The 27,804-nt window shown below is 47.5% G+C and overlaps 1 protein-coding gene across 2 annotated transcripts in view; it reads left to right on the top strand.

Moving 5' to 3' along the window:
- Positions 1 to 3,736: 3,736 nt before the first annotated feature.
- LOC126521423 (diacylglycerol kinase theta) overlaps positions 3,737 to 27,804 on the top strand; it is a 70,758-nt gene continuing 46,690 nt past the window's right edge. For both annotated transcript variants that reach the window (XM_050170116.3, XM_050170117.3), the window contains exon 1: positions 3,737 to 5,346. In XM_050170116.3, coding sequence (XP_050026073.1) covers positions 5,055 to 5,346 — 292 coding nt within the window. In that variant the 5' untranslated portion in view covers positions 3,737 to 5,054. The remainder of the gene's footprint in view (positions 5,347 to 27,804) is intronic.

Raw genomic sequence — 27,804 nt, 5'->3', positions numbered from 1 at the left:
GCCTGCTCGGGCCTACACTTAATTTTTTTTTTGTATCGGTAAATATGAACTACATTATATTCTAAAGGAGCCGATTGCCCTATCAAAAAATCGCATATGCCGCATATGACGCATATCCGATGATCTCGTATAACCATATACGGGAACGCTTATCAAACATATGCGCTCGTATGAAATTGTTGGATGTGTAGCATACGTCTCACGTGGGATTTACTTTTGCTAAAAGACTAAATTCGGGAAGTTTTGATAACACTTTGCTGCGCCACAGAAGTCCAGATAAGAGAGGGTGCTTTCGAATCTGTGACGTCATACCGACATATACCGACGTCGAGGTTTCGGCACGGGAAAAAATTGTAGTTTGACTTTGATATTTTTTTCTAATGTTCAACCTTTCACCGCGAAGTTAATGAAAATAGAGTTTTAGAAGGCCGTGTTATCAATCTTAACTAATTTAGTCTTTCTTTTTAGTGCCTTGAAAAAAAAAAAAAAGAAGGCTTCTGCAGAAAGGGAGCTGCTGAGCCAGCGAGAAAGGAAATGCGGTTTGCTTATCTCGCGACTTGAAAGGATTCACTGTGCCGGAATATTTGTGGTTACCTAAAGCACATACAGAGCTTTATTGGGCACCGGCTTTATTGTATTTCGCCTCCATCGGAATGGGGGCCGGGACGGCCTGGAGTCGAACCTAAGACCTCGTGCTCGGCAGCACTTCGCCAGAGCAAGAGAGCCATCGTGGTGGGTAGCGTGAAGAATTTGTCTATTGCTGCAAAAGTTGTTTGGTATAACTTGATATATGAAACGAAGTCGTCTAGAAATAGCGTTATTTATTGAGTTAATGAAAGCCAATGACCATTGGCGAGGAATTTGCCTCCTGTAACGTGCGAGGTACGCTAATAGGCTGAACGATTAATCGCACAAGTCACCCGCCATGGTTTTATAGTGGCTTTGTCGTTGCGCGAGCTATGGAAGGAAGAATGATGGGTGTAACTTTAAGGGATAAGAAGAGAGCAGATTGGGTGAGGGAACAAACGCGAGTTAATGCCATATTAGTTCAAATCAAGAAAAAGAAATGAGCATAGGCAGGGCATGTGATGAAGAGGGAAGATAACCGATGGTCATTAAGGGTTACGGACTGGATTACAATAGAAGGGAAGCGTAGCAGGGGGCGGCAGAAAGTTAGGTGGGTGGATGAGATGAAGTTTGCAGGTACAACATGGTCACAATTAGCACATGACCGGGCTAGTTGTAGAAGTATGGGATAGGCCTTTGCCCTGCAGTGGGCGTAACCAGGCTGCTGCTGCTGCTGCTGATGATGATGTTGCGTTGCTGAGCCGGAAGGCGCGGGATCGAATCCAGGCCGCGGTGGCCGCATTTCGGTGGGGCGAAATGCAAGAACGTCCCTGTATCGCGCATTGGTTTTAAGATCCCCAGGTGGTCAAAATTAATCCGGGCTCGTAAATTAAACCCCGGAACTAAAAAAAAAAAAAATTCATCATCATCATCATCATCAGCCTGGTTACGCCCACTGCAGGGCAAAGGCCTCTCCCATACTTCTCCAACTACCCCGGTCATGTACTAATTGTGGCCATGTTGATCCTCCAAATTTCCTAATCTCATCTGCCCACCTAACTTTCTGTCGCCCCTGCTACGCTTCCCTTCCCTCGGAATCCAGTCCGTAACTCTTAATGACCATCGGTTATCTTTCCTCCTCATTACATGTCCTGCCCATGCCCATTTCTTTTTCTTGATTTCAACTAAGATGCCATTAACGCGCGTTTGTTCCCTCACCCATTCTGCTCTTTTCTTATCCCTTAACGTTACACCTATCATTCTTCTTTCCATAGCTCGTTGCGTCGTCCTCAATTTAAGTAGAACCCTTTTCGTAAGCCTCCAGGTTTCTGCCCCGTACGTGAGTACTGGTAAGACACAGCTGTTATACACTTTTCTCTTGAGGGATAATGACAAACTGCTGTTCATGATCTGCGAATGCCTGCCAAACGCACCCCAGCCCATTCTTATTCTTCTGATTATTTCACTCTCATGATCCGGATCAGCAGTCACTACCTGTCCTAAGTAGATGTATTCCCTTACCACTTCCAGTGCCTCGCTACCTATCGTAAACTGCTGTTCCCTTAATAATTAATCACATATAAGTGCACACTGATAGCGTTTTATGAGGTGCAGTTTGGAGTCTGCGTTGTTGGCTGGCCCTCTTATAAAAAAACGAAGAATTGGGGGCCTGTCGCGCTTACGCTGCTAGTAATGTAGTGTATATATTATTGTTGACTCACACGTTCTGCACTATATACCCAGTGAATAAGCGCCTGATATTTTGCTACAAGCTTTCTAATCTAGCTGAATAACACGCAGTAGCCTATCATTACGAGCTAAAAATAACATCTTGTAGCACGATTTGGGGCCTCAGAAACGAGAATACTTTTTAAAGAAAAGATGAGGGCTTGCTATCTTATCTACTAGATGTCAATGCCTACCAGACATCAGGTAAGGGCGGCGAGGCCTGAGCTTTTATTGTGCTATCTTCATTTTTGTATGTAGACACGGACGTGGTAAACATGACAGCACGCCATCGTGTTTAGACTGCACGTGAAGCAATTTATTTTGTTTGTCTACTGTTACACTGAAGTTATAAGGAAATAGATTGCGCAGCCTTATGTTACAAAAAGAAACGGTGCCCATCTCGACGGAATGCGTACGTGCGCGATTTTCCCCACGAGCGATTCGTTTCGTTTGAAGGAATATTCCTGGTTCTGAAAGTTCTGCTTTCCCGCAATTAATTTGTATTTACTCCGTATGTCCAGTTTTGTAACCTATCAATGAGTATCTGACGTACGCGATTAGCGTACGTCGTGACTCAGCCTTCACGAATCTGAGGGAGTACAAGGCTTGTGAGGCTGGCTTCTACAAATAGCACTCTATTTATGCGGGAAAGTATCCTTACGGTTAGTGACACTCGTCTTATTTTATTTTTATTTTCCCCCTTCTTGTTCGTACGTAGTTTACAGGAAAAGTTATGCTTATTTTATAAAAGGTTCGCGAATGAACTGTTGTATAATAGAACTTTAGCTAGTACGGTGAGGTTAAGTTCTACCCACTTTCTGGAAAGAGCACAGAACATCGTTTGATTTTTCGAATAACGCGAGTTCTGGCGTATGGCACAGCACGTATATCTATTACTAAGGGCAAAAACGTGAAGATATTCAAGGTTAACATCTTTCTTTACTAAATTATTAGGATGTTAAACGCCAACAGTGACTACAATGGATAGTTGCAGTTTTGTTTATTGCATAAGAGGCGCAAGTGAGCCTTCGAGTGAGCAAATCAAAAAGTGGTTAGTGCTGGATATATGCGAGCTTTTTGCGCAGGACTGTGGTACCACATACTGCACACCGCGTAAAGCGAAACTGTCTGACGTAATTGCTGACAGCAGATTGAACGTCGTGATAACGATGGTTAACCTTGTAGCAGAACCGGCTTGACGGCTCTGTAGGGGCAAAATAGGTAAATTTGCCCAGACAGAAAGAATGAGGTCGCAGGTAAGCTAAACGGAGCTCGCTGCCAGAATGCGGACTCGACAAGAACGAAACTGTCGCGCGCCGCAAGAACGCGCCGGCAGGCTCCGCGTTCACCGCGGACGCAGAGCGAGAGAAGCGGTCGTTCTCCTCTCCCGAAGCGCTTCGTCCGCAGCGCCCCCTCGCCGCGTTCTCTTTCGCGGCTCTGCTCCGCGGATCAGGCCCGTGAGAGTGGGGCTCTAGCACACCGGTGTATTATCGGCACCGTTGCGCGTGTGTTTTGGGATGCGAACCGGCCGCCCGCCCTGGGATTCCTGCCGCGGCCCAATGACCGAACTCTGACGGCTTCCCCGTGTCGCCGAGCGGGGCGTCGAGAAGACCTCGCGTCCCATGAGAAGACCGGAGCGTAAGCGCCCCGCAGCAGCAGCACCGAGCGCCGCCGCGGTGGGCCTCTTCGATCCCGTGGCTGCTCTGCTGCTCCTCCGTCGTCGACCGCACCGATGCGCGCCGGGCCGGCCTGCCGCTGTGCGCGATTGAACCGACGCCGCCGCCGGCTCTGAACAAGATCCTAGCCCTGAGGGCAAACTGTGCGCTACCCCCGGCTTCGCGACGTGACGTGCCTGTTTTGCCTGCAATTCCCTTTCGCTACACATACGCGCACAGCCTCGCTGCTGCTTTTCGTTTCCTCGGCCGCCTCCCCACCCCCTCTACTCGGCGTATCCTCTCCTCCCCCCTTCCCCAAAATTTCCCGCTCGCGTTGGTGTGTGCGGTGCTCGTACGACAAGGATGGCCCGTAGAGATCGGCCGGCAAGAAGGCCCCCTCGCAAGCCTGCGACGCCGAAACGGCAGCACCATCCCGGCGTTGCGTTCGGGAGTCGCGCGTCGACCCGTGGAGCGGCCACTGCAGCGGCGGCCTCCGGCGGCCTGCCCGAAGGCGCTAACCCTCGTCCCAAGCTCCAGCGCCGCTAAGCCTGTGCGAGCCGCGGTCTGCCGTTGGCCGTCAGCGGTCGCCGCCCGGCGGGACTCGGGCCTCACAGACGACGGCCCTGTGGGCCGTCCGCCGCTACCGGGACTCGAGGGAAACCCACGCTAGCAGAGTGTACGCTTTTAGGCCTGACTGAGAAAAAGAGGGGGAGGAGGAGGCGGCTCTCCGCCGTTTTGTGTTGTTTCTTTCCGCCCCGTCGGAGACCGGTGGCCGCGGGGGCGACGCGCGTGCCCAAGCCTCCCGGCGGCCGCGGTCCTCGCGTCGGCGTGTTCGCCCGGCGGTACCTGCCGCAGAGCACGGCCGGCGGCGCTCAAACGGTGCGGTGACATGGCAAGCTGGCGTCGGGCCGGGGACTGACGCGTCCCGCCGCCGCCGACAGCCTCCGCCGCCGGGTCGGGTGCGTCGCGTCGTCGTCGTCGGACGCGACATCGGCGTCGTCCGTCTCCCGCGGGGTTTCAAGACGCCGCTGGGACGCGGCCCTGTCATCGCCACCGGCTCGCTGAGCGCAAGCGGTGGCGAGCTGCTTTCGGTGCTGCAGAAACATGGCTTCGTCGGCAGCCAGGCCTAACATGGGCGTCGGTTCGAGCGAGCCGCAGCAGTGCTCCGAGCCCGAAGAGGAAGCCAGTCCGACGTCGGCCGCTGGCGCTGAGGGCTCCTCCTCCCAGCAGCAGGACGAACAGCAGCAGCAGCAGCAACAACAACAACAGCAGCAGCCGGAGTACGAGACAGGCCACGGCCACTACTTCACCAAGCGGACTTTCCACAAGCCCACGTACTGCCATCACTGCACCGATATGCTCTGGGGACTCATAGGTCAAGGGTACATTTGCGAAGGTACGTAATGCTTTACCGCTGTTTAATGCCTCGAAAACCGGTACTTGCTGAAAGCGCTGCGTTACCGCGTATCGCTCTTTACCAGCAGTTGAAGCAGCTATAGTCTGCCACGCCGGTCGCTTACGGAGGCCCTGTGCTCACGCACTGTCATACACTTGTGCCAAATATACTTTGTGCTCAGAAGCACACGTGGTTCAGCACTTGAGTAAAGATTACAGAATGGACGTACTCGTCACCGAGGAAAGCTTTCGCGTAGGCTAGACAAGCATCTCCGATCGTTAGGCCTAGGCGACACGTTGAGCCCATGCATTTAACTAAGTCGTTCATTGAATAACTCGTACTGTTGCTCATTGTAATGCTTCATGTACTGAATTCACATGCAGGAAACAGTCGTTCAAGGTGGTTGTTTTTCTTTCCGAGAATAACGCTAATCAAAATACTGAAGCTGTGCAAGCACATGTTTTGTTCGACTAAAAGGACTTGAGTGCAGGTCCCACATTCACGGCGTGTGTGGTAGTAGCCGGAATTTCAACGTCAAACATACGCCAAGCGCAAAACTTGTGAACGCATTGTTTAGCTTTGCTTTTGTCCATCAAGACTGTCTACGATATTAACAAGTCCATGCTATAGGCCATGTGGTGCCTTACCGCAATGTTACTCCTTTAATAAGTTTTCATTGAAGACGGAAACATTGCGCGCACGAAAGTAAGCAAGCTGGATCTAAATGTACCATCCATGCACACGGTTACACTTGGTGTTGCACATTTAGGATGGCTAGCTTAAGCCTAATTTCGGAGCATTGCTTCCCGGCATGACATTGTGACCTCTCGGTTGAAGATAGTGTTCTTGGGGAAATCTTCGCAAACTAATTTTCTCAGCAGCACGAATAACCTTATCAATTATCCATTCACTGAGATCCTGATCAGTATCTTTTGAACTGTTTCAAAAATGCCACCCCAACACATTGAAGGTGCTATAAGGAGCTGCAAGGGTTCCACTGTCATCTGCAGATACAGGGAGTCAGTGGGAAAACGCGCGATTGCTTACAAATAGTAAGCTTCTCAAGAGTATACGTGCACCGCTGGTTCTTATCTTTCTTTAGCATTACATACATACGACAACATCGCAGCTTTCTGAGAGTGCGATTCGCTTCCGATCTTGGAAACCGATGGCCCAGAGCTACGACGTTTATTTATAAACCAGCCCAGCGCCCGTGAAAGCTTTCAACTGTCGGGTCACTGCGTATGTATCGGGCTAAAGTGTTACTTGCCGTCGGCCATAAGTTTACTCCCCACTTAACAGCCACGTTGCTAAAAAAAGAAGACGCTTCAGTGCATTCACTTGCCAACGCAAGCTGTCCTTCCATTGTTTTGGAGGCTTGACAACTCGCATCGTTCGCGCTAACGCATGGTGTCGTTATGCAAATGAGCACATTGTCTGCTGTGGGGAACAGGGAAGCCTAACCAATATCTAAATTTAACGCGACACTGTCTCGACTACGTGTGAAATACAATGTTTTCTTTGGAGAAGCGAGGTTGGCCATTCCTGAAGTATAGGACGCCAAATGTGGCCTATCACTACTTCGTCCTTTTGTTGTGGACTACATTGATCGCCCTCTGCTTCCGAGATAAATTGCCATTTTCCTGTGGTTTTTGCAGCCTACATGTTGCGAGATAAATTGTCTTGTGTGATACACTTTTTTTTTTCTGTTGGCTATGATTTCTATGTACTACTAACAAATGCAGTGCTCTTTTCTGTATGTTATATGCGGGTTAAGTTATGCTTTATACAAGCTGCTAATGCGCTGCAGAGGTGTTGTTGCTAGGAAAACCATAATAAAATGAAAGACAAGGCAATGGCTGACATTGATTTCTTTTACATTGCTTTGGTGAAAAAACATACTTGTCATGCACTCATAGTTGTGTACTTTTCCTTCTGTACGACTCATGCTCATCACCATTTCGTCCATATCACTCACGCTTATAATCCGTTGATGCCGTGTGCTCGCTTCGTAAAAGTCAGACTGCTCCCATTCCGTGTCTGCTATTTATTTTCTGAATTTCTGCATGGGTCTAATTCTCTGCTCTTTTCTCTCTAGAACAGGTAGTTGTCGCACCCCTTATGGTGGCATCAATCAGACATCCAGCGCTCTTTGCTCTCTTTGACGGTTTGTGATTGTTGCTACGTTTTCAAGAATCAACCAATCAATCAATTGTTTTAATAATAATAATAATAATAATAATAATAATAATAATAATTGCGCTTAATGAAGCCGATGCTCTGGTAGTTGTTACTGAGGGTTTAGCTCACTGCATACAGTTTGGTCAACAAAACAATGTACAGACATTGACTGACAAAGAAATAAAGGAATCGCTGGATATCTTTAGAAGTGGTCTGGCTTAACTGTACGTCTCTAGCTCGAATGGCATTTAAAATAGAATAGGGATTCTTCTTTTTCTTATTTTTATTCCCTTTCGTCTGCTTTGCTTGTTCTTTATATTTAAATGCCCCGAACAGAAACGTCAAGTTAAGCTAGGTGCTCCTAGGCAGGCGTATTAGGATAGATTTTATTAATTACCAGCGCGTGAAATTTGCGTGAGCGAACAGAAACGTTGTATAATGTTACTGTGGAAATTAATTTGGCTCGTATCTATTATTGTGCCAATGAAATTATCGAAAGCAGGTGGCACAACGTTCGCGATTCAAAGTACGATTTGTGCTTTTGCACCGAGGGTCCCTAACAGATGCTAAACTCAACTCGGGGGCACGGAATCGCGCAAGAAATATTACGCGGAACAAAAACAGTAACTGTATTATGTGTGAAAATCATCAGTACCGGCATTATCACCGCTTATTATAAGAACCCGTCATCCACCACCATTAATGGAGTTCACGAAATATTCGTCTCACCGGTGTTTTCAGCTCTTTGCTTAAGGTGTGGGCGACCTAGTCAGTCGAATATACGCGTATATTTTATCTCCTGGCTCCAAATAACGACAATTCCTTATATTCTGTCACAGAAAACAAATTTTTAGAATGAATATAGGGTGGGGCTGTTAAGCCGGTACTTCGGGCAGGTTTCAGCCAAGTTTTTGTAAAGAATGTCAGACTATCGGAATTCTCTAGCTGGCGTAGAATGGTGTAAAACCACATGCTCCAGTTGCGATATGAAATTACACGGTACAAGAAGGAAGCACCGACACTGCTTCATCTTCGCCATCCACCGCTACGAAACACAGTGTTCGGTTCTGGTTGAATCGGCAACCGCGATCGAAGTTCTGGGAAATTTTCCTAAGTTGTTAGCCTTCTCTGTCGAGAAAACCAGAGCCAGAAGAGAGCGTAGTAATGGCGTTGTGGTTACGCTCACAAACTCATCCGCGTACGTCGCGCTGTGCTGTAGTGATAGTGGCGCCGCCACGTCTTAGATACGTCATGCACTGCGGTTTGCCCAAGATAATTACGACGTTCTCGCCGGTGTCACGTAGCCTCGCCGACTTGGCGCAGCGTAGAACCGCATTCATCTGCACTCAACTGACAAAGCTATTCAGACCCAAGTTTTGCATACGCCACAGGTCGAGTCGAGGAACGAACGGTTGACCCATAAGTACTACGCCGTGCGCCCTTTGGTGCGAGTCACGAACTCATCAGCACCAACGTGACCTCTGAGGACCTATGCGAACGTCCACATACATCTGGGCGTTGTATTCACCACTGAGTATTCCTCCTTGATAGGCATGACCGATGGCGCCGATTGCAATGCAAGTGGTTGCGAAGAATATAGAACACCTTCTACGCTACTGCCCATCCTTCGAAGATGAAAGGCCTGCCGTCCGCACCAGCTGGACGGAAGAACTTTCTCGCTGAGCAAGATCCCGGGACCATGGTCTCGCAAGATCACCGCTGCGGAAGGCCACTAAAGCGCTGCTGCCATTTTTCGAAGGCAACCAACCGTACTGGGGCGACCGTCTCTCACACAGCATTGATGATTAAATTACGTCGGCGACCCATGTGCACATCAACTCTTATTCTCTTCCTTAATCATTTGCTCTCCCGGGCTCAATTCTGGTTCGTCTGTCTGGCTTTCATTTCTCTCTCTCTCTGTCTGTCTGTCTGTCTCTCTCTCTCTCTCTCTCTCTCTATATATATATATATATATATATATATATATATATATATATATATATATATATATGGACAGTTTAGCGACATCTCTAAAGGCCTTTCTTCTTTCTAGTGAAGGCGGTGGCCAAGTTTATGTAAAGACAGCCCAACGGACTTACTTATGCAATGACACTTTTTGTCCGCTATTGCATATGAATTCAGCTAGGAAGGTAGGGCTTCAAACAGACTGAAAATGGAAAACCACTTTATTCTATAAACAGACGATCGTTAGATGCTACAGAAGAGCAACTATGGTTTGTCCAAGCAGTCTGAGAGTTTAGGAAACTTGTAAACTGAAGTTGGAAATTGAAAAATTGATGGCCTGAGTTAAAAAAAAAAAAGAAAACTCGGTTTCTGAGTAGTCGCTGTTGTTTTACTTTTTCTTTTAGATGCAAGAGAGTTCATTCAGAAAAGTTCAGTGATTGCCTAATGAGGGAATTTGTGTGCTTCACCTGTACCTGAATAGAATAGTCATAGTTTGGCACGAGCTAAATAAAGCTTGCTATCGAACCTCTAATGCTGCGCAAGTACTGGTATTCGCACACCCATTGCGATGCTTTAGTAGGAAGTAAAAAAATGTGACACATACGATGATAATGTAATTAGAAGTATCTTGTGCAGCCACTTCGAGGCATGGAATATGTAGTTGTGTTTTAGTGGCGAAATTCGCTGACGAATGCCAGGATGTAAAGTAAAAAAACTATTTCCACATCAGCTAATCTCTAAAGTTTAGGAACGATACCACATTCTCAGTTATGAAATAAATAAATAAATAAATAAATAAATAAATAAATAAATAAATAAATAAATTCGGTTTCTTTTTCAAGGTGAAAAGAGGAGACAGGACGAGAAGCTGAAACAGCTTGACAAGGGTCCTGCCCTCTTTTACAGCCAACAGCCTGTGTAGCAAACAGCATCTTTCCTAAAACAACCTAATAGACGTTCGAAAAATATTCACGGCTTGGAAAAATCACAAGAAAAGACACAAAAATTATCGATATCTTATTTCGCATAGCATAAATCAGCTTAAATTACAGCATACATCAGCGCAAATCTGAACAGCTTGATTAGTGCGACGCTTTGAGACCGAGTAGATGAAAACCAGGGCGTGAGTTTTTCGTTGTAAACATGACGAGAAGTATTTTTTCCCCTGCTCTCTCAATATATCCGCCGTAAAGTGAGCAGTAAGAAAGGCTGTCGCTTAAGTGAGATATTTCGCTGGAAACGCATCACGCACCACAAAGTCGCACTTATAGAATATTCTGCTGTTTGGAGTATATAGTAGACATCAATTGATAGACGATTATTGATAAATTCAGCCATTATGTGGCGTTGCTTATTAACATGGTTTTGTCGTTGCTCTGGTTAAATCTCAATGCAGTTTCTGACATTCGTTTCTTAGTCCTTCAGGTAGTGATCACCGGAGTACTTTGTTGAGCTACCTTTGTATCATCAAATTTGACTTTGGGTCCTTCCAAATACTTATAAGTGTTGGCAGTGGAGGCTGTCGTCAAACATACAAAGTGAATGAGTTAGTGGGGCTACCTTTCCTTCTTAAAACCTGAACGTATGATGTCGGTTCACTATATCTAAAGCACACGGATTTGTTAATAGAATGGTGAATTAGATTTCACGTATTCCTTTATTTACTTTACTTTCTTTGATTTAATCGTTTGATTCTTTCAGTTAGGCCCGTTCTTGGGCAATCCACCAGAATGCCTCTGTCCCAGTGTCACACAAGAGGCACAGAATCCCCAAACAAACGTTACTAGACTAGCTAGTCTATAACGTTGCCCCAAACGTTGCTTGATAGGTGTCGTACTTTTCTGCGCGCGCACCTGTTACCATCGTTCTTATCTCATCAAACATCATTCATCGCATTCGTCCTCGCCACATCGCTACGAATACGTCTCGCACTATGCACCCGCCTGATTTGTAGATTTAATTTAGGCATAGCTGGTGAACGACGCAGTGCATAAACCTAAAAAAAATTTCGCTGTAATAAAGTTGCGACACCCGTGGCAGAGTATAAACATAAACATTGCACGATATTATACCTTTGCGTAGGATGAACGGGAAAAGAATTGCACGCTTCGCCGTTAGTTGTAAATCATGTGATTCTCCACTGTACCAAAGCTTAGATTAACATAGGTTAGAGCATGTGTGTTGGATCAGCATTTCTTTTTTATTCCTCATGTTCTCTGGTACGCATCATCTTGGCAGCCGACTGCTATAGGAACCGAAGCTGCTCTTCCTCGGGAAGAGGCATACGCGTTGGCTTCTCTTCGGCGCTTTTGAAAGAGAACAGGTTGGCCATGCGAAGCCGAGTCAACAAGCAGCTATCCACTTCAAGTATACCTATCGGATATACATATAAGTAGCGCGGCGTTAAAAAAAAGCTAACACACAAATAAATGAAGAACTGAGTGATACATACATCAATGCCACGCATTTTGAATACGGCTCGATCCACAGAATGAATGCATTCTGAACATCAAGTATTAATTCATTCTTCACGCACGCACGCATGCACGCACGAAATGGAGAAGGAAAAAGCTGATTGCCACCATTTTTGTCAGCATTACACCTTCAATTGCCAGCGAGATACACACGTCTAACTAACTAACTAACTAACTAACTAACTAACTAACTAACTAACTAACTAACTAACTAACTAACTAACTAACTAACTAACTAACTAACTAACTAACTAACTAACTAACTAACTAACTAACTAACTAACTAACTAACTAACTAACAGAAAGAGTACTTATGCACAACTAAGTGAACGAGTACACCATTTCAGGTTGCATAACAAGAAAACTATTATATCGACGAGAGGAAGAATACACGCCAAGTTAACATATTTAGAAACAGCAGAGCACGGAAATATTTAAGCATCGCCAGTCGCGAAAAGCGACTGAAGAATTCTACAAAGCTACTAGGCGAAGACGACAAGCGCCTTCCGCGACAGCCATTGTCTATGACGCTGCGCTGTTGAACTTGAGGTCGCGGTGGTCGCATTTCGCTGGGGGCGGAGTGCAAAAACGCCGGTGGTGCTTAGATTTAGGTGCACGTTAAAGAATCCCATGTGGTCAAAATTATTCTGGAGTCCTCCAGTACGGCGTGGCTCATAATCAGATCGTGGCTTTGGCACGTAAAATCCCCAGAATCTAATTAATATGTATATTTTTTAAAGAGGGCAAGCCTGCAGCTTGTCCTTTAGTAGATAGGCACGCTTACACACGGACAGACTGCAGCGGACTATCACTGTGCCAGACAATCTCACTTTGTGCGTGCTCTGAATATCTTTATTGCGAACTCGCGTGCTCACATTTTATCCAAGGTGGTACTCCCTGCTTTTTATCAGCGCTTACCCCGTTCTCCTTGCTTCAGTCGTTACGACAAAGGCTGATTTCGAAAATGTGTTTCATCTACGCCAACACCGAGCCGTGTCACTTGCGATGGCCTGTTAAATATCTCCGATATCCCGAGAAAATGAGATGCGAGCTGTGCGCTCCGCGTACCTCCCCGACCCGGTCTAATGCCTAAGCTCTCTAACGACTTCTAGCCCAACTGCTATACATAGACCCCGACCCCCTGCACGCTCGAGTAGCAGCGTTCGGTTGCTCGACGGGCGCTGCGCCAATCTAATGGCGGTAACTAAGAGACGTAGATTGATGGTGCACGGAAAGGAAAACGTTGCGGAGGTCCAGAGCGACGTGAGGCGTATGCCTGAGCCCCCTCTTCCCTCTTGAGGCGTGTTCATTGTCGAAAAGGGGTCAGTGTCTTTCGCACGAGAAAAAAAAAAAAAAAAAAAAGGAGCGGGGAAGGTTTGTTGCAGACATGTAAAGTCGAAAACTGAGGATGAGCTATACTTAATGTAGAGTGTAGAATGAATTGCCTCATTTTACAACTGCCGGATATAAAATGAGGCACTCACTCACTCACTCACTCACTCACTCACTCACTCACTCACTCACTCACTCACTCACTCACTCACTCACTCACTCACTCACTCACTCACTCAATCAATCAATCAATCAATCAATCAATCAATCAATCAATCAATCAATCAATCAATCAATCAATCAATCAATCAATCAATCAGGACGTTTCTCCTTAAACACTGGAAATACATGTAATCTCGAAATTTCTCCTATCCCAGCTTTCTGCCATACGACAGTCAATGAGCAAACAGTGAAGAGTGACCGAGTGAACGAATTTGTGTGATTATTATTTTGGCACGTGGCATCCCCGTAGTATCATTGATGATTGCATGTAATAAATGAGAATAAATCTATGGAACCGAAGTGGTTCGGTTGGGCACGTCATCATCACTAAGGCAGAGCAGACGAAGTGGTTGGAAGGATAACGAAAGCAATATATATATACATATATTGTAAGGAAGATAACGAACGTGCGCACTGGGTCAGCAGCATCGGCAGCATCAAGCGTGCAGCAGAAGCTCGAGCTCGGGAACTGCTCGGTGCATCGTAGAACCGGCGGTCGCTACGGCGGTCTCCAGAGTGTGACGACGCCTTCACAACCTTGCGCTGTCTTCTCACGACGCCACCCATTCTTCGCCATTTTGACCCACAAGCGCCAACCGAAATCCATACCGATGCAAGCGGTGTAGGCCTTGGCGCTGTGTTGGCACAGCGTCAACCTGGCCACCCAGAATACGTCGTCGCATACGCGAGTCGCACGCTAACCAAGGCGGAGACCAATTATGGCGTTACAGAAAAGGAGTGTTTGGCCATTGTGTGGGCGCTTGGCAAGTTTCGCCCATATTTATACGGCCGATCTTTTGACGTAGTGACCGACCACCACGCACTATGTTGGCTGTCGACGCTCAAAGATCCATCGGGCCGCCTTGCCCGCTGGGCATTGCGAATCCAAGAATACGACATCCGCGTGGTGTACCGTTCCGGGCGAAAGCACTCCGACGCTGACGCGCTATCCCGATCACCGCTTCCCCCGAAGGCCAGTGACGACTCCCCCTGCGAGTGCACATTATCCTCTCTGGACGTTGACACTATCGCTGCTGCACAGCGTAATGATCCCTGGACTGCATCTCTGCTCGACCTTCTCTCGGGTACGTCGAAAGTTCCAGCGTCACGTACTCTTCGGCGCCAAGTGCCTCATTTTGCGATTCGCGACCAGCTACTGTATCGACGCAACTATGCCCCAGAGGGACGCACCTGGTTACTCGTCATTCCGAGAATCTTGCGAGCAGAGTTCTGCTCCTCGTTCCACGTCGACCCTCAGTGTGGCCATGCGGGAGTCTTCAAGACCTACGAAAGACTTCGCCACCGCTATTACTGGCGGGGAATGTATAATTTCGTTCGAAAGTTCGTCCGCTCTTGTCATGAGTGCCAACGCCGGAAAGCGCCACCGCACAATACCGCCGGTGAACTCCAGCCTTTACAATGCCCATCCCAACCCTTTGATCGCGTGGGCATAGATCTCTACGGGCCGCTTCCGTTGACTCCTGCCGGCAACAGGTGGATAATCATTGCGGTAGACCACTTAACCCGTTATTCGGAGACCGCTGCTCCACCAAATGCTACAGCGCAGGAGGTCGCCAATTTCCTACTTCGTCGTTTTCTCCTTCGTCATGGAGGTCCACGTGAACCTTTAAGCGATCGAGGCCGCGCCTTCTTATCTGAAGTCATCGAACAACTGCTTGCTGAATGCGCTATTGTTCATCGTAAATGCACTGCTTATCATCCACAGACTAACGGTACCACGGAACGCTTTAATCGAACTCTTGGTGACATGCTCGCCATGTATGTCTCACCTGATCACTCTAATTGGGACCTAGTTCTTCCGTTTGTCACCTACGCCTACAACACCGCGACTCAGGCCACTAACGGATTCTCACCCTTTTACCTTCTTTACGGCCGTCATCCTTCGCACACCATCGACACCATTCTGCCCTACCGGCCAGACCCATCCGAATGCCTGCCGATCTCGGAAGCCGCCAGACACGCCGAGGAATGTCGCCAGCTGGCCCGCCGATTCACCTCGGACGACCAGAACCGTCAAAAAGCCGTTCACGATGCCCAGAACTCGACTCCCACTTTTCTAACGGGCGATCTCGTCTGGTTGTTAGTGCCACACCGCACGCCTGGGCTCGCTTCAAAACTCCTTCCGAAGTACGACGGGCCATACCGCGTTCTCGAGAGAACATCACCCGTGAATTACCTGATTGAGCCGCTAACGCCGCCGTCCGACATGCGACGTCGTAACCGCGAAGTCGTTCACGTTCAGCGTCTCAAGCCGTATCACGATTCTACCGTCGTTCCAGAAACCTAAGTCATATATTCATATATAGTCATATACTGATCTGATTTTCTGCTACAAAATCGGAAGTGACGACGTCAAGCCAAGCTTGATGTCATCGACTTCGCAGTATTAGGGCCGATTTCGGCTCTTCTGCAGGAAATGCAACGAAAGTTTACAGGTTTAGCGTTAGTTTATCTTCAAATGCACCATAATATAATTTATTAATTTGAATAACCAAACAGCAAAAGAACCTCGACCGGATATCGCTGCACTCTTCGACGTCAGTTCGAAATAATTTCGTCACCTGCTTTTGCGTTCGACGTGCTTTTCTGACACACCACGCCTTCGGCTTTGATAAAAGCCACATATTTGCTATTAGAACAATGTCATATACAAATACAACTTAACTTTGTTAATTATTTCCTTCAGTAACCATTTAAAGGTTAAGTTGCGGCGTTCAGTGGTACACTAATGAATATACGAGTACCTTCGTGATATGGTACGTTAAAACGTCGTAATGGTGCCTTTTAGCTGCCCGTCAAAGAAGGTGCAGATTGGACGTGAAATGGGTGGCACATGGTCGGGTAGGTAGGTAGTGTTAAAGGGGGTCTAACTGGAGAAGTTGGAAGCCGTACGCCTCCGGCTGCTGTTTCAGTCTATAGAAGAAAAAATTGCTTCAAAATCAATCAATCAATCAATCAATCAATCAATCAATCAATCAATCAATCAATCAATCAATCAATCAATCAATCAATCAATCAATCAATCAATCAATCGATCAATCAATCAATACCGATAATGAAAAGGACACTTTAGAGCGCGTAACCATGAACACATACAAAAGTGAAAAAAAAAGAAGGTAAAGGCCAAGTTGCTGCATAAGATCGCCTCTAGTATTTCGAGTACCATGGATGTACTCACAAAAAGTATGTCACTGCACTGAAAGCTGTTCTTTCAAAACCACTAACTGGCCATAGTTCAAGTATAAATGCATGGTAGTTGTTGTACTAGTGCTATTGCTTGTGATCAGCAAGATCCATCGGATGTGTCATAAGACACGCGGATGGTCAGAAAGCACAGCTCACCATCAACCAGCCATTTGTGTCGTTAACAGCAACGCTTATGCATCGGTGTATACGAGTGTTCATTAGGTGAGCGCACTAAATGACACACTCGGAGTGTAGGAATCGTCGCCATTGCGATGATTCTTTTTGGTTTATACAAGGTTGAGTCAATGCGGAAACAAACAAAGCACATTTTCGGAAATCTCAGGACACGCAGCCGGACAAGCTTTTTTTTTTTTCTGATGACAAATTCTTTGCGAAGTCAGGTTTTCCAGCCGCGATCAACTAACCTTAAAGTGAATGTCCAAAGGCAAGACGGCGGCCGATAGACGGAAGCACACTGTGGAATAAAAGTTGGATAAACAGGGGTAAGATCCCTCAGAAAGGCTTCCCGAGGTTTATATAGGTAGATCTATCTTTGTCAGAGGTGGTCTTGTCATCCTTGCAATTCTTGACGCAGGAACGCCGATTGTCACGACGACATTATAGAGATGATGGCGAGCTTTTGATGTAACGTTCTTGACTCTCTCCTCTCTCTGGTAGGTTCAATGAAAAAAAAGTCAAGCGAACCTTTAAAAGCGTCGTGGTCGAGGTAAGCCGCCGAGCGTCTTTCGTGTTTGGCCTCGTACGTACGTGTCGTGTCGAGACTTTTCGCTAGCTGCGTTCACCTGCAGTTTCTAATTAGACGTTTAACGTGTCAACCACAGCTTATACAGTTTGGATCCATCATTACCACCACTAAAACTGCAGTTGCCAACACATCTTTCACGACGTGATGCAACACTGCTGTGCCGATTGTAGGTCGGAGTAGCCTTCACTAAACTCATACAGCTATCGTATAGGAATGGCTGGCTCGCCGCTGGCTCGCCGCTGGCTCGCTAAGTGCATATGTGAAGAGACTACCGTTCATCTCCTGTGCCACCGTTCCCGCTTTGACAAACAACACCAGACTCTCCAGTGTCGCTTGAGTAGGCTGGACGATCAGCTTTTCACAGAAGCAAAAGCCTTGGGAGCCTGGCTTCGCAGTTCATCACCCCGGAAAGCCACACGAGCTTTTCTGCAGAACACGAAGGCGGCAGGCTTGAGTGCCAGACTGCAGATACGCGGCACCTTTATTAATGCGCGTGAATGAGCTGGACTTATGTATTCTATCTCCCTTTCTTTAGTTCTCCCATCCTCCTCACCGCATGTAGGGCAGCAAACTTAACAGTCTAGTTAATCTCTCTCCCTTCCCTCTCTCACTTGTCAAGGACACTGTGCATGTACGGCAGTGGACACCAGGTGCATGGCTCACTGTATTGTTGATGTTCACTCCTATTTCGTCATTCATAATCCTTCTCCACTTTTCTCTGTCTATGCCTTCCCACGTATCCCGGTGTGGAGTAGCTGGCCGGACGCTCGCTCCTCCGGCCAACCTCTACACCTTTCCTATTAAATTTCTTCACCCCTCTCTCTCTGTATTCTGCACACGTGTCACCTTTGTCAACGAGCCAACATATCGCAAGGGGGTTGTGTGGTTTTCTTGATTAGAAAGACCCGACACCTGCAATATAGCAGATTGTTTCTCAAATAACCGAATTGTCTTGAAATGAATCCAAACTATAACGCTATAAATTGATAGGTGGGTAATTTACCAAAGCCGCATAACTCATCTAGCCTGTGTTATGTGCCTTGTTCGTGTCTCGCGTGTTCTGTGCTTGGTCCTCGTCAGTGTTGCTCGGTTTACTTTCTGTTGTCGTAGTTTATTTCGCATCTTTACCGTAGCTTCTTTAAATGTTTTGTTGCGCTTCTTCGTGGCTGCAGGCATTAGCCCAAACATTACTGGCATCGTATGGCTCGTTGGTTTAGGTCGCCTGCAGATACTGTGAATTGTATTCGGAATCGGACATGGCAGACTAAACCGTTATGGCTCTTAGTAAAAATAAACGTCTTTATAGCAACACAAACGGCACGCGTCCTTAAGTCTGGCTGCTTACAGCTAGTGTGCGTATCCACCCTTCATGACTGAAAATTGGACCATTTGGTAGACCCTTGTTGGCGCTTGTATTGCCACCGTTTGGTCTTCACACCCGGTGTAGTGCAAAAGGAATTTGTAGGAATACAGAAAAGCCAGTAACACGGCGCTGTGTTCTCGTCTTTTCATTTGTATTACGGGCTTTGTTTGCGCTATATACTGTACATAACGCTGTACCAACAAGACCACCAACGCGCCCTCTTGATCTTTCTTTTTTTTGGCGTCTGTTCCGTTTGCGTATTCCTCAATCAATGACATCTCTAAGTCATACGTCTGTTCATTCGAACTGCATTTCAGTTAGAGCGGGTCTAAAGGTTCCAGTAGGTACCAATCACTGTCGAACGCGTTTTTCACTTCGAAAACGGCCAACTAAAACCGATGTGGCGTGTGCTGTGGAAATCGAAGCAGTGTAAGTCGGCTGTAAACCGTAATACTCGAAATACGCCCGTACATTGTACGTGAGCCGATGCTTCGCTCGCGAAGTGGCTAGCCAATGTGTGGCCGCGAGGGAACGTTGCTTTTGGCAGAGACGCGAGCGCGACGAAGGCAATACGGAAGCGGCGCAGGCATCGGTGGTGCTACTTCTCAGGAAGCGCAGAGAGAGAGAGAGAGAGGCCGGGACGATTACGAGCGAGCCGCGCCGGTGGCGCTTGGCGTAGGTCGTTCCTAGCGTCACACCCTTTCACCTTCCCGTCCCTTCGAGCAGCCGCACTCCGATATTCGGGGCAGCGGCAACGCGAGAAAAGCAGGGCGCGAGCCTACGGGGCCCGCACCGCGCGGCCCCTCTTATTGAACATGGCGGCGTCGGAAGCCGCCATTTTAACTCCGGCGTCGTACACGCGCTCACGTGCACACACACGGCGCTCACTCGCTCTCTGCAAGCGGTGTCCGAGAAGGAGGAGGAAGAGGTGCGGGAGAAGGCCGAGGGAAGACGGTCGGGAGTTGGGGAAGGGTGCCCGTTGGCGGCGAGGGATGCTCGAGGGTCGATGGGGAGAAAGAAGGGAAGCCGCGGCAGCGTAGTCGCCGCCAGCGGGCGATCGACGTGCTGCGGGTCGGCGACGAGGGGCCTGGCCGGAGCTGCGTATACGTTGGTCCTGCGTGGTGGCTGACCCGCCAGCTTCGCGCGAAGGAACACCGGGCGAAGACTTCCGTTTGTGTTAGCCGTAAAGAACTTGTGTCAGGGGCCCATATCGCCATCGATGAACAAAGTATCAGCCGAGAAGTCATTCCTGAACGCTTTGCGCAATGACCTTGCGCAAGAACATTGGCGTTAGTGCTGCTAGCTAATGATCCGGTTTGCGCAAGGTCTAACGCAAGGATGCCATTGCGAATCTCGGCGGCAGGGCTAGACGCACTTGCGCCGCCGTTCCTTCGAGGGGCGCAGCTTACAGGCGCCACACGCTGTCAGAAAAGAAACGACACTAGTAAAATTTATCTGCTCTGCACTGCTGAGCAGCCGATGTTGACCAGCCTTTCGTTAAAGCTCAGAATTGAAGTAAACGAAGTGAGTGTGCAATCATAGACATGTGCGCACCGAAAAGTCCCGCGCTTGTGAATTTTCGAAATATTTTTTGCGCTGACGGACAGGCACATAGAAAAACGGTAAATTACACATGAAGCGCTTAGTGTGTCCTGTACCGCCTTTCTACGTCCGTGTCTGTCAGCGAAAAAGAAAAAAAAAATGCAATGCATGTCTAACTCGCCAAAATCGCCACTCTGACGCGAATTTTCATATTTTTTTAAACGGCCAGTGCATTATAGAATGGCTGCGTGAGCGTCTCGTGCGATCAGTGGATCGCTTATGCGAGATTAAATGGGAAGAAATGCGTGAGGAAAACGAGGCTATTTGACGACGCAGCGGTACTGTGCGGTTGAGGTTTGTAGGCATAAATATAAACGCAAGTCAGCGAAGCTGTGAAAACTGTATCCTTTCTCCGTGTGGCACTGAAGTTTGGAATGCTGTTCAGGTATACGCTTAGAAACTCCTAGCTGAATTTCTCATCATTTCCGCGTAGGCTGAAGTTAGCGCGGTCGTGGCTCAAGTTAGTGGAAGTCGATTGTGAATGTAAGTTGTGCCTATCGCCCGCAGTTTCTACGCTGAAGGAGATGCGTGAAACTGGCGAAGAATCAAAGCTGCGATGAAAGGAACCAGTAATTATTCGAATTCACTTCAGGCAATGTAATAAAAGCTACCCAACTCGCTGTAATCACCGTCCACCGATGTTGTCCAGGTGTCTCTGTAGACAGTTGGACAACATCGTATTGTGGCGTATGTTGTAATATATGGTCCGTTTGTTTCAGAGAGTTAACCGTACGAAAGAGTACTTGACGCAACGCCGAACAATGTATACATGATAGCTGGTGAAGACGTCGCGCGCTTTGCCAACTTGCTTGTTTAAGCTTGCTTAAGCCTAGCGTTAATTATGCGTTTGAGAAAGATAAACGGACCAGTCAAAGGGCAAGCTACAACTCGTGAGCAATCGGATAGGAGACAACGAGCTTGTTTTTGATTGGCTATTAGTCGCGACATGTGGATTCCAACTCGGCACGCGAATATGTGCGTCAGAATTTCTTCCCGTGAAACATTTTGTCGAAAGAAACACTTTGACCATCGGTATAGACGTTGAGCAGCTACAGCATCCCGAACAGTACAAACTTGGGCGCTACCATACATACTGCTTTTATGAATACTGCTAAGACGCTGCAGTTTTAGTTGAGCTGTGCACGTAGGTCAACGTTAAAGAAAGCTATACTTTTGAAGGAACTCCGCCACTATTTCTCACTGCCGGTTGATCACACGTGCGTGAACAAGTTTATAAAAAAAGAAGCCGAAATAATATTTGATGATCGAAACCACAACATGTTTGCTATAGCATAATCCGCATACAAAACGGAGACCCCTATTGTAAGGACGTTTTGATGTTCCCACGCGCTGTCGATAGGGCTGCTGTATAGATGCCTATTCGCGCGAGGCGCTACCTCTTACGTCACTCCGACCCCATACGTCGCGATGTTGCGCGCCGCTTCCGCCTTCGCGAACGCAGAGAGAGAGAGAAAGAGAGAGAGGTAGCTGCTTCTACGAAAGCATTAATAGCCCCCCCCCCCCCTCTTCGCGTTTATTTTGGGATTCAAAGCGCCGCCGTGGCCCATTTCCAGATCCATCAGCGTAGTTTAGCGTGTCTTTGATAGAACCCGTCGCATTCAGCGTGCCGTTTCTCTCTCTCCTCCCCGCTCCTCTTTTACCAACCTTTCGCCTCTCGTCTGTCTACAAGTCGTAATGGCCACACGAACCGGGTTTCCAAGTACAAAAGTCTAACGTGTACCTGTCCGCCGACGAAAGGGAGGCCTATCGATGAACCGCGCGACCCCCGGGCTCTGTTTCATTTATTGTTGACTTTATTTCGCGTAGTAACCACGGGACGGTGGCGGAGCTGGGTGAGGGTGGGTGTATAACGGCTTGCACGTGCTGAACGGGACTAACGCAAACGACAAACAAGGTTTGCCCTTAAAGCTTCGCTTACGTCAACGTTGGTGGTGCAGCCCCTCGATCGAACGCCGTGCTGGAGTGCATAGAATAAGAGCCAGGTGTTCGTTCTTATCGGGCTCTTCGAATACTGCCTCTTCCGCACGTTCTAGTGGTTACCGTATATGGTCTGTCTGCGTTAACGCTGTGCACTTTGCTACTTGCCACTTTGAGCGTGTCGCCTTGTTGCAACCACATCTCTGGAAATAAACCGTGGTGCGCTTTCTTTTTTTTTTCGAAACTAAGGATTCTCTTATATTCCCGAGTCCTGGAAAACCGAACTCGGAAATTGGTGCTTAGCTTCGAAGCAACTAATGCGTAGCGCAGAGTTTGAATGAGAAATGCGACTTTATGATGATCACCTGCAATGACAGCAGCTCGTGCTTCATCACGTCTTGCGAGAAAAGACGCGGCTTGCTGACTCAGATTGGCGGATAAATTTAATGCGTTGTATGGCGCCACCAGCACAATGAATGGCGCAGTTTTGTGTGTTTCTGTTAGAAAAGAACTTTTGGCTCCAGACGCGTTCCTTACTGTTCTCTCAAGACTTCATGAAGAAGGTTACACGAAATTTCTGCGAGTTCTGCGCTAACTGACTGAACGAGGACAGTAAACGCTATTGCGTTGAAACAAGGAAGTTGGGTCGTTTCTGAACAGCAGTACAAGTGAGCGATGTACCATTATGCCGGAATAAATAGTTCAATCTAGCAAACGAACTAGAAGTCGAATTTTAATTTTTAAGTTGGCCAGCGTGTTTGGCACTGTGGCGTGGCTCATTCGTGTGGCTCATAGCTTTGGCGTTAGAATACGTCGCACATTTTGGCATTTCTTGATAAATAAGCACGACGGGTGCACTGGCTAGTTTACTTTCGTTTGCGCTTGTTTTTGGCGTGAAAGTGCATCCTGTGGACACGGCTATTTTTACTTTTCTTTTTATTAAAGAACTTCAGTGGTGCACTTCGTGCCAGCTTGTGCACTCGCTTGTGCGCATAACGTGATAACTCATCGCGTCTGCTTATTTACACATTAACCTCGGGTAAATCACGAACGAATATTCCACAATTTCTTCTGCACAGTCATGCTAATACTACAGTGTGCCACACTGATGTGAAAAAGTGTTTGTTTTTCCCCACGTCATCGCGCTGCATGTTCAGCCCGTTTGCTTTCTGAGCTCAGTGCCTTCGATCACTTTTGTGCCGTTCACACGTCGCGGCGAAATAGTCAACATACTTTGACCTTCCGACGCTTCAAGACGCTGATATTGGATATACTCCTAGCATGCCCTATACATTTCGTCTTTTCTTCAACGTTATATTATCTATCAAGCATGGCTAAGATCAAGTTGGCGTATGGTGGCTTTTATCCCTGTTGCCGTTATGTGTGGTATATTTTATTGCGTCGTATCACAATGTTTTGATTTGACTAGAAATGCTACACTAGCTGGGTTTGAAACAAGAGGTGGTGTATCGTTGATGGTAGAGCCAACACCTATTTTTTATTGCTATCAGCTTTTCTTGCATACCAGCATTTTCTGTCTTAACCTCTCTCCACAAACCTGACTCTACCTATTTGAGATAAGTTTGTGTAAGTCTTCTTCACTCATTTTCATGTGTGGCTCAATACATTCGTGGCACGGAGCGGGATTATTTATGCGCTCTCTTTTTTTTTTCAGCGTTCGCGCTCTCTTATCTCCGACTTTGTGAATGTACTGGTTGCGCGTATGTCTTGGAATCGACGGGCCCTCAACGCGAATTCAGTTTTCATTCTTATCGAGCCCTCGAGCCACGAGCACGATCCGATCAGAAGTCCCAGAGACAGCGACTGTCGCTCTCAGAACGAACTATTTCACTGTGACCTGCGGTATCTCGAGCAGCATGCGCTCGGGGGTTCAATCTTCCGCGAGATAGGATTTTGTATAAGCAGCTGAATTCCACGCTGTGGCCTCGGTACTATAGGCGACACTGCACGAACCTTCCTAGTCTCTCTGTGGATAGATCGGAAGCATAGCGCGCGCTACGCGGAGCTAATCGCAGGTTTGATTGTGCCTTGCTCTTGGCCTGCTGTGCACGCAGTGTTGCAAACGTCGCGACGAGACTTGCGTGTATCGGGAACGAGCTCAGTTCCGGACCGAGCCCGACGAGGCGGCCCAACGTAAACGCAGTGACCCTGGCCTGATCAATACCGTCATTCGTCGCCTGCCGCTGGTGGCTTCTGTCAGGACTTATTTCCGAGAATTGGACAGACAGCGGTCATACCGTTGCTCCGGCGGCGAAGTTACCTGGTTTCCTCCGTGCTATATCTTAGCGCAGCCTGTCGTGTTCAGTTCCTGCTCAGCCGCTGAAGAACAAGCTTGAAACGCCAAAGAATAAATAAATAAATAAATAAATAAATAAATAAATAAATAAATAAATAAATAAATAAATGAATAAACAAATAAAATAAAATAAAGAATGAAATAAAAACACATTAAAAGAGAAAAAAAGAAGAAAAAAAGGAAAGGAAGAAAGAATGTCGACGAAAAGATGTCGCAAGATGTTTTCGTGGCCTTCCGAAGTTGTTGAATAAATAAAGAAATAACAATGTCTATTATTCTTGACGCTCTATGAGACAAAGGCATATTGTAAAATGACCGCTCTGCGTTCATTGTTTGGCTTCCAGACATTTTTCGGCGTTGCAGCTTTTTGCTTAGCGTGACACTATTTTCGTTTACGCGCAAAAAACCTCGGGAAACGCTCAACCTCGTCTACTCAAAGTTTGTACTAAGGCTTACTGAATGAGAGAAAGAACGACAGCCTGCATGCAATTCTCCACGCCTTCAAAACGCCGTACTAGCCGCCACCTTCCACATTCTAAAACGAGTTTTACCATTAGTACACAAGAAAAAGTAAATGCGCGGTTTCGAGGTATCAATCAGTCTGGTGCGCACTCGTTATATTTAGCCACCGCATGAGATGTATTGCTTTTTCAGCGAAGAGCTAGGAAAGCTTCGACCGGAAGTTTTTTTTCTTCTTTTGGTACGGAGGCACATGTCGCAAGGACCTAAATGATGTGTTGGCTAAACTTTAGCTTCTTACGCACAGCAATGTCGCACAGTGATTCCTATAGGCCCCTTTTGAAACTTTGCTGGCGCATGCTTTCAGCAGATTATCTACACGTTATCTATAGTGTCTACTGATGTCAACACAATTTTTTCAGAATTCACGACCTGCCTTATTTGCTTTGTGGTTGTGTCGGTATCATTGACTAGATTAGGTTTAATATGTGAAACCAGGTAGGAGAAGTTAAAAGCGCTTGCTCCTTGGTAGAATTTTAATCACTTCTATTAGGCTAAGATTCTATGAATGATAAAAGATACTTAGGTGTTATTGAGATGATAGTATATCAAGCGCCGTTGACGGAGGCATAATTTCGCAGGATGTCGGGAATCCAATTGTCTCTCGAATTTTCCTTCCAGCTACCATCCTAGTCTTCCGCGTTCTTCTCACACCATTACAATCTTGTGCAAAAATTATGTGCCATATTGACGCAGAGTGCAGATGTGCGGGAGGTTGTGCGTGTTTCGAAAGCGCCGGTGAAAATTTGCTTACTCCGATCCTGAAGGTTATGATGAATAACGTTCAGGGCGTAGACACTCGACGCCCATGGTGGCCGCGCATAAGCGCACGCGCGAATCGCTTCTTTCTTTAGCAGTCATTAGGGGCAACGCGGAACGCGTCAGGTTAAGCACCCGAGCCGTTGCCGCTACCCTTTCAATATTAAGGCTTACTCACCATAATGGACGTCACGTCCAGCAGTTCACAGCAGTTGCCTTGTGAGGCTTGTGAGCTTTTCTGCGCGCGCGAAGGTGCGAAGCGTACAACGCAAACACGGAGTGTGAGCTGGGGACGCGCTGGCCAAAATAAATGTTGCGTCCCATCTCCGGCCACCTCGCGGAGCAACTCGTGTGTCTCCATACAGTGCCTACGCACACCGCGAGAGCGGTTTTGAGCGACTGCGTGACGAGCATGCCATGATCGTTAATTCAGCAAGTTGATTTGCTGAACATATGGACAAAGCACCGATAACGAAATGGGAGAGCGAAATGAATGATAGTATAACTTGAGGTAAAGCGCGACAGAGCGCGCAGGACGACAGGGGGAGACGAAGATGGCAGTTCCGGGACTGTCGTCCATGCGTGCTCTTTTGCGCTTTAAACCTCAAGTTGTGCACTACCAACTAGCCTACCACTCTGTTCTTTTCAATGACAGTAGTAATGACAATGAATGCGATGACGACTATTGATATTTGCCGTGCGAAAATTGTGAAGAAATAGTTGAGCATGTTTTGTTAGCGTATCGTGATATGCCTGCCGGCAAGCGTTGCCAGCAGCGTATACGCCGGCAAACATCCATGAGCTTCAACAGAGCGATTCCTCTCTCGACGACACAGAAAATATATTCAAGTAACGCAGGAGGTATGGGAGTAAACAAAAGTCTTTTTTTTTCAGTCGTCTTTTTGGTTTCTTACAGTGGCGTTGGTCCTCAAAGCAGTTAACGTGACTGCAACATGCGCGTTGCTCTCGAAGGGAAACAGCAGCGCGACTTTATTTGCTTCGCTTACGTGGCACGGGGCTGACCAGCAGCGCGCGGCGAGTTATGCAAGAAAGAGAAAACAGGGCAGAGTCGACGTGGCGCGAGAGACACGACGCAGCCAGCGTTTCACCTCGCACGCTCCATCTTAACGCTGCTACCGCTTCGCGCTGACCGTTGGCGAGAACGAGAGCGTATTTTTAGCCAGGCCATCTGTCCGGCAGCAGTGGATAGTGCGTCGTGTGCTTGACCCGGTGCACCGAATATGTATACCGACATGGATGAGTGACCTTGAACGATTATTGGACCCGAGCGGGGATCAAGTTATCTTTAGCGAAACTTGTTAGGTTGGCTTCCTGTGGCGGCGATAAGCACTCCGTCGAGCACGCCACGCAGGGGCAGGGGCGGAACTGCTGGCAAGTGCTGAGCGACAGAATAATGTGGAAGAAACGATTTCGCTGAGGTTGTTGATGGTTTTGCTTGGTTCATCAAACAGCTGTGCCGTATTGGTGACGGCACTTATTCAGTTTGATTAAATAATGAAAATTATTTAAGCCGGACAACCTTGACGGTATTCACTGTGTTACTGGATTCCGCTACTCCAAGCGAACAGCTTGTGTTACGTCAACAGAGTGTGGCGAATGGTGCAGCACTGGTTTAGGAAGAGCAGTGACTGGGCACTAAGCTTAAAAAAGACAACTTCTAGTGCCACAGTTACATGGAGCGTGGGGCCTCACGATCTACCGGGCATTCTGCCACTTTTTGGCGTCGCCGCGCGGAGTAGTGGTAACACAGTAACTTTGTCTGGCGTGTTTGAGCGAAACCCGGGCTACTGTC

Source organism: Dermacentor andersoni, chromosome 6 (assembly GCF_023375885.2).
Source record: "Dermacentor andersoni chromosome 6, qqDerAnde1_hic_scaffold, whole genome shotgun sequence".
In the NCBI taxonomy this organism is placed as follows: Eukaryota; Metazoa; Arthropoda; class Arachnida; order Ixodida; family Ixodidae; genus Dermacentor; species Dermacentor andersoni.
The sequence above is the reverse complement of the archived record's forward strand: the minus strand, read 5'-3'. Positions and strand labels throughout refer to the sequence as shown.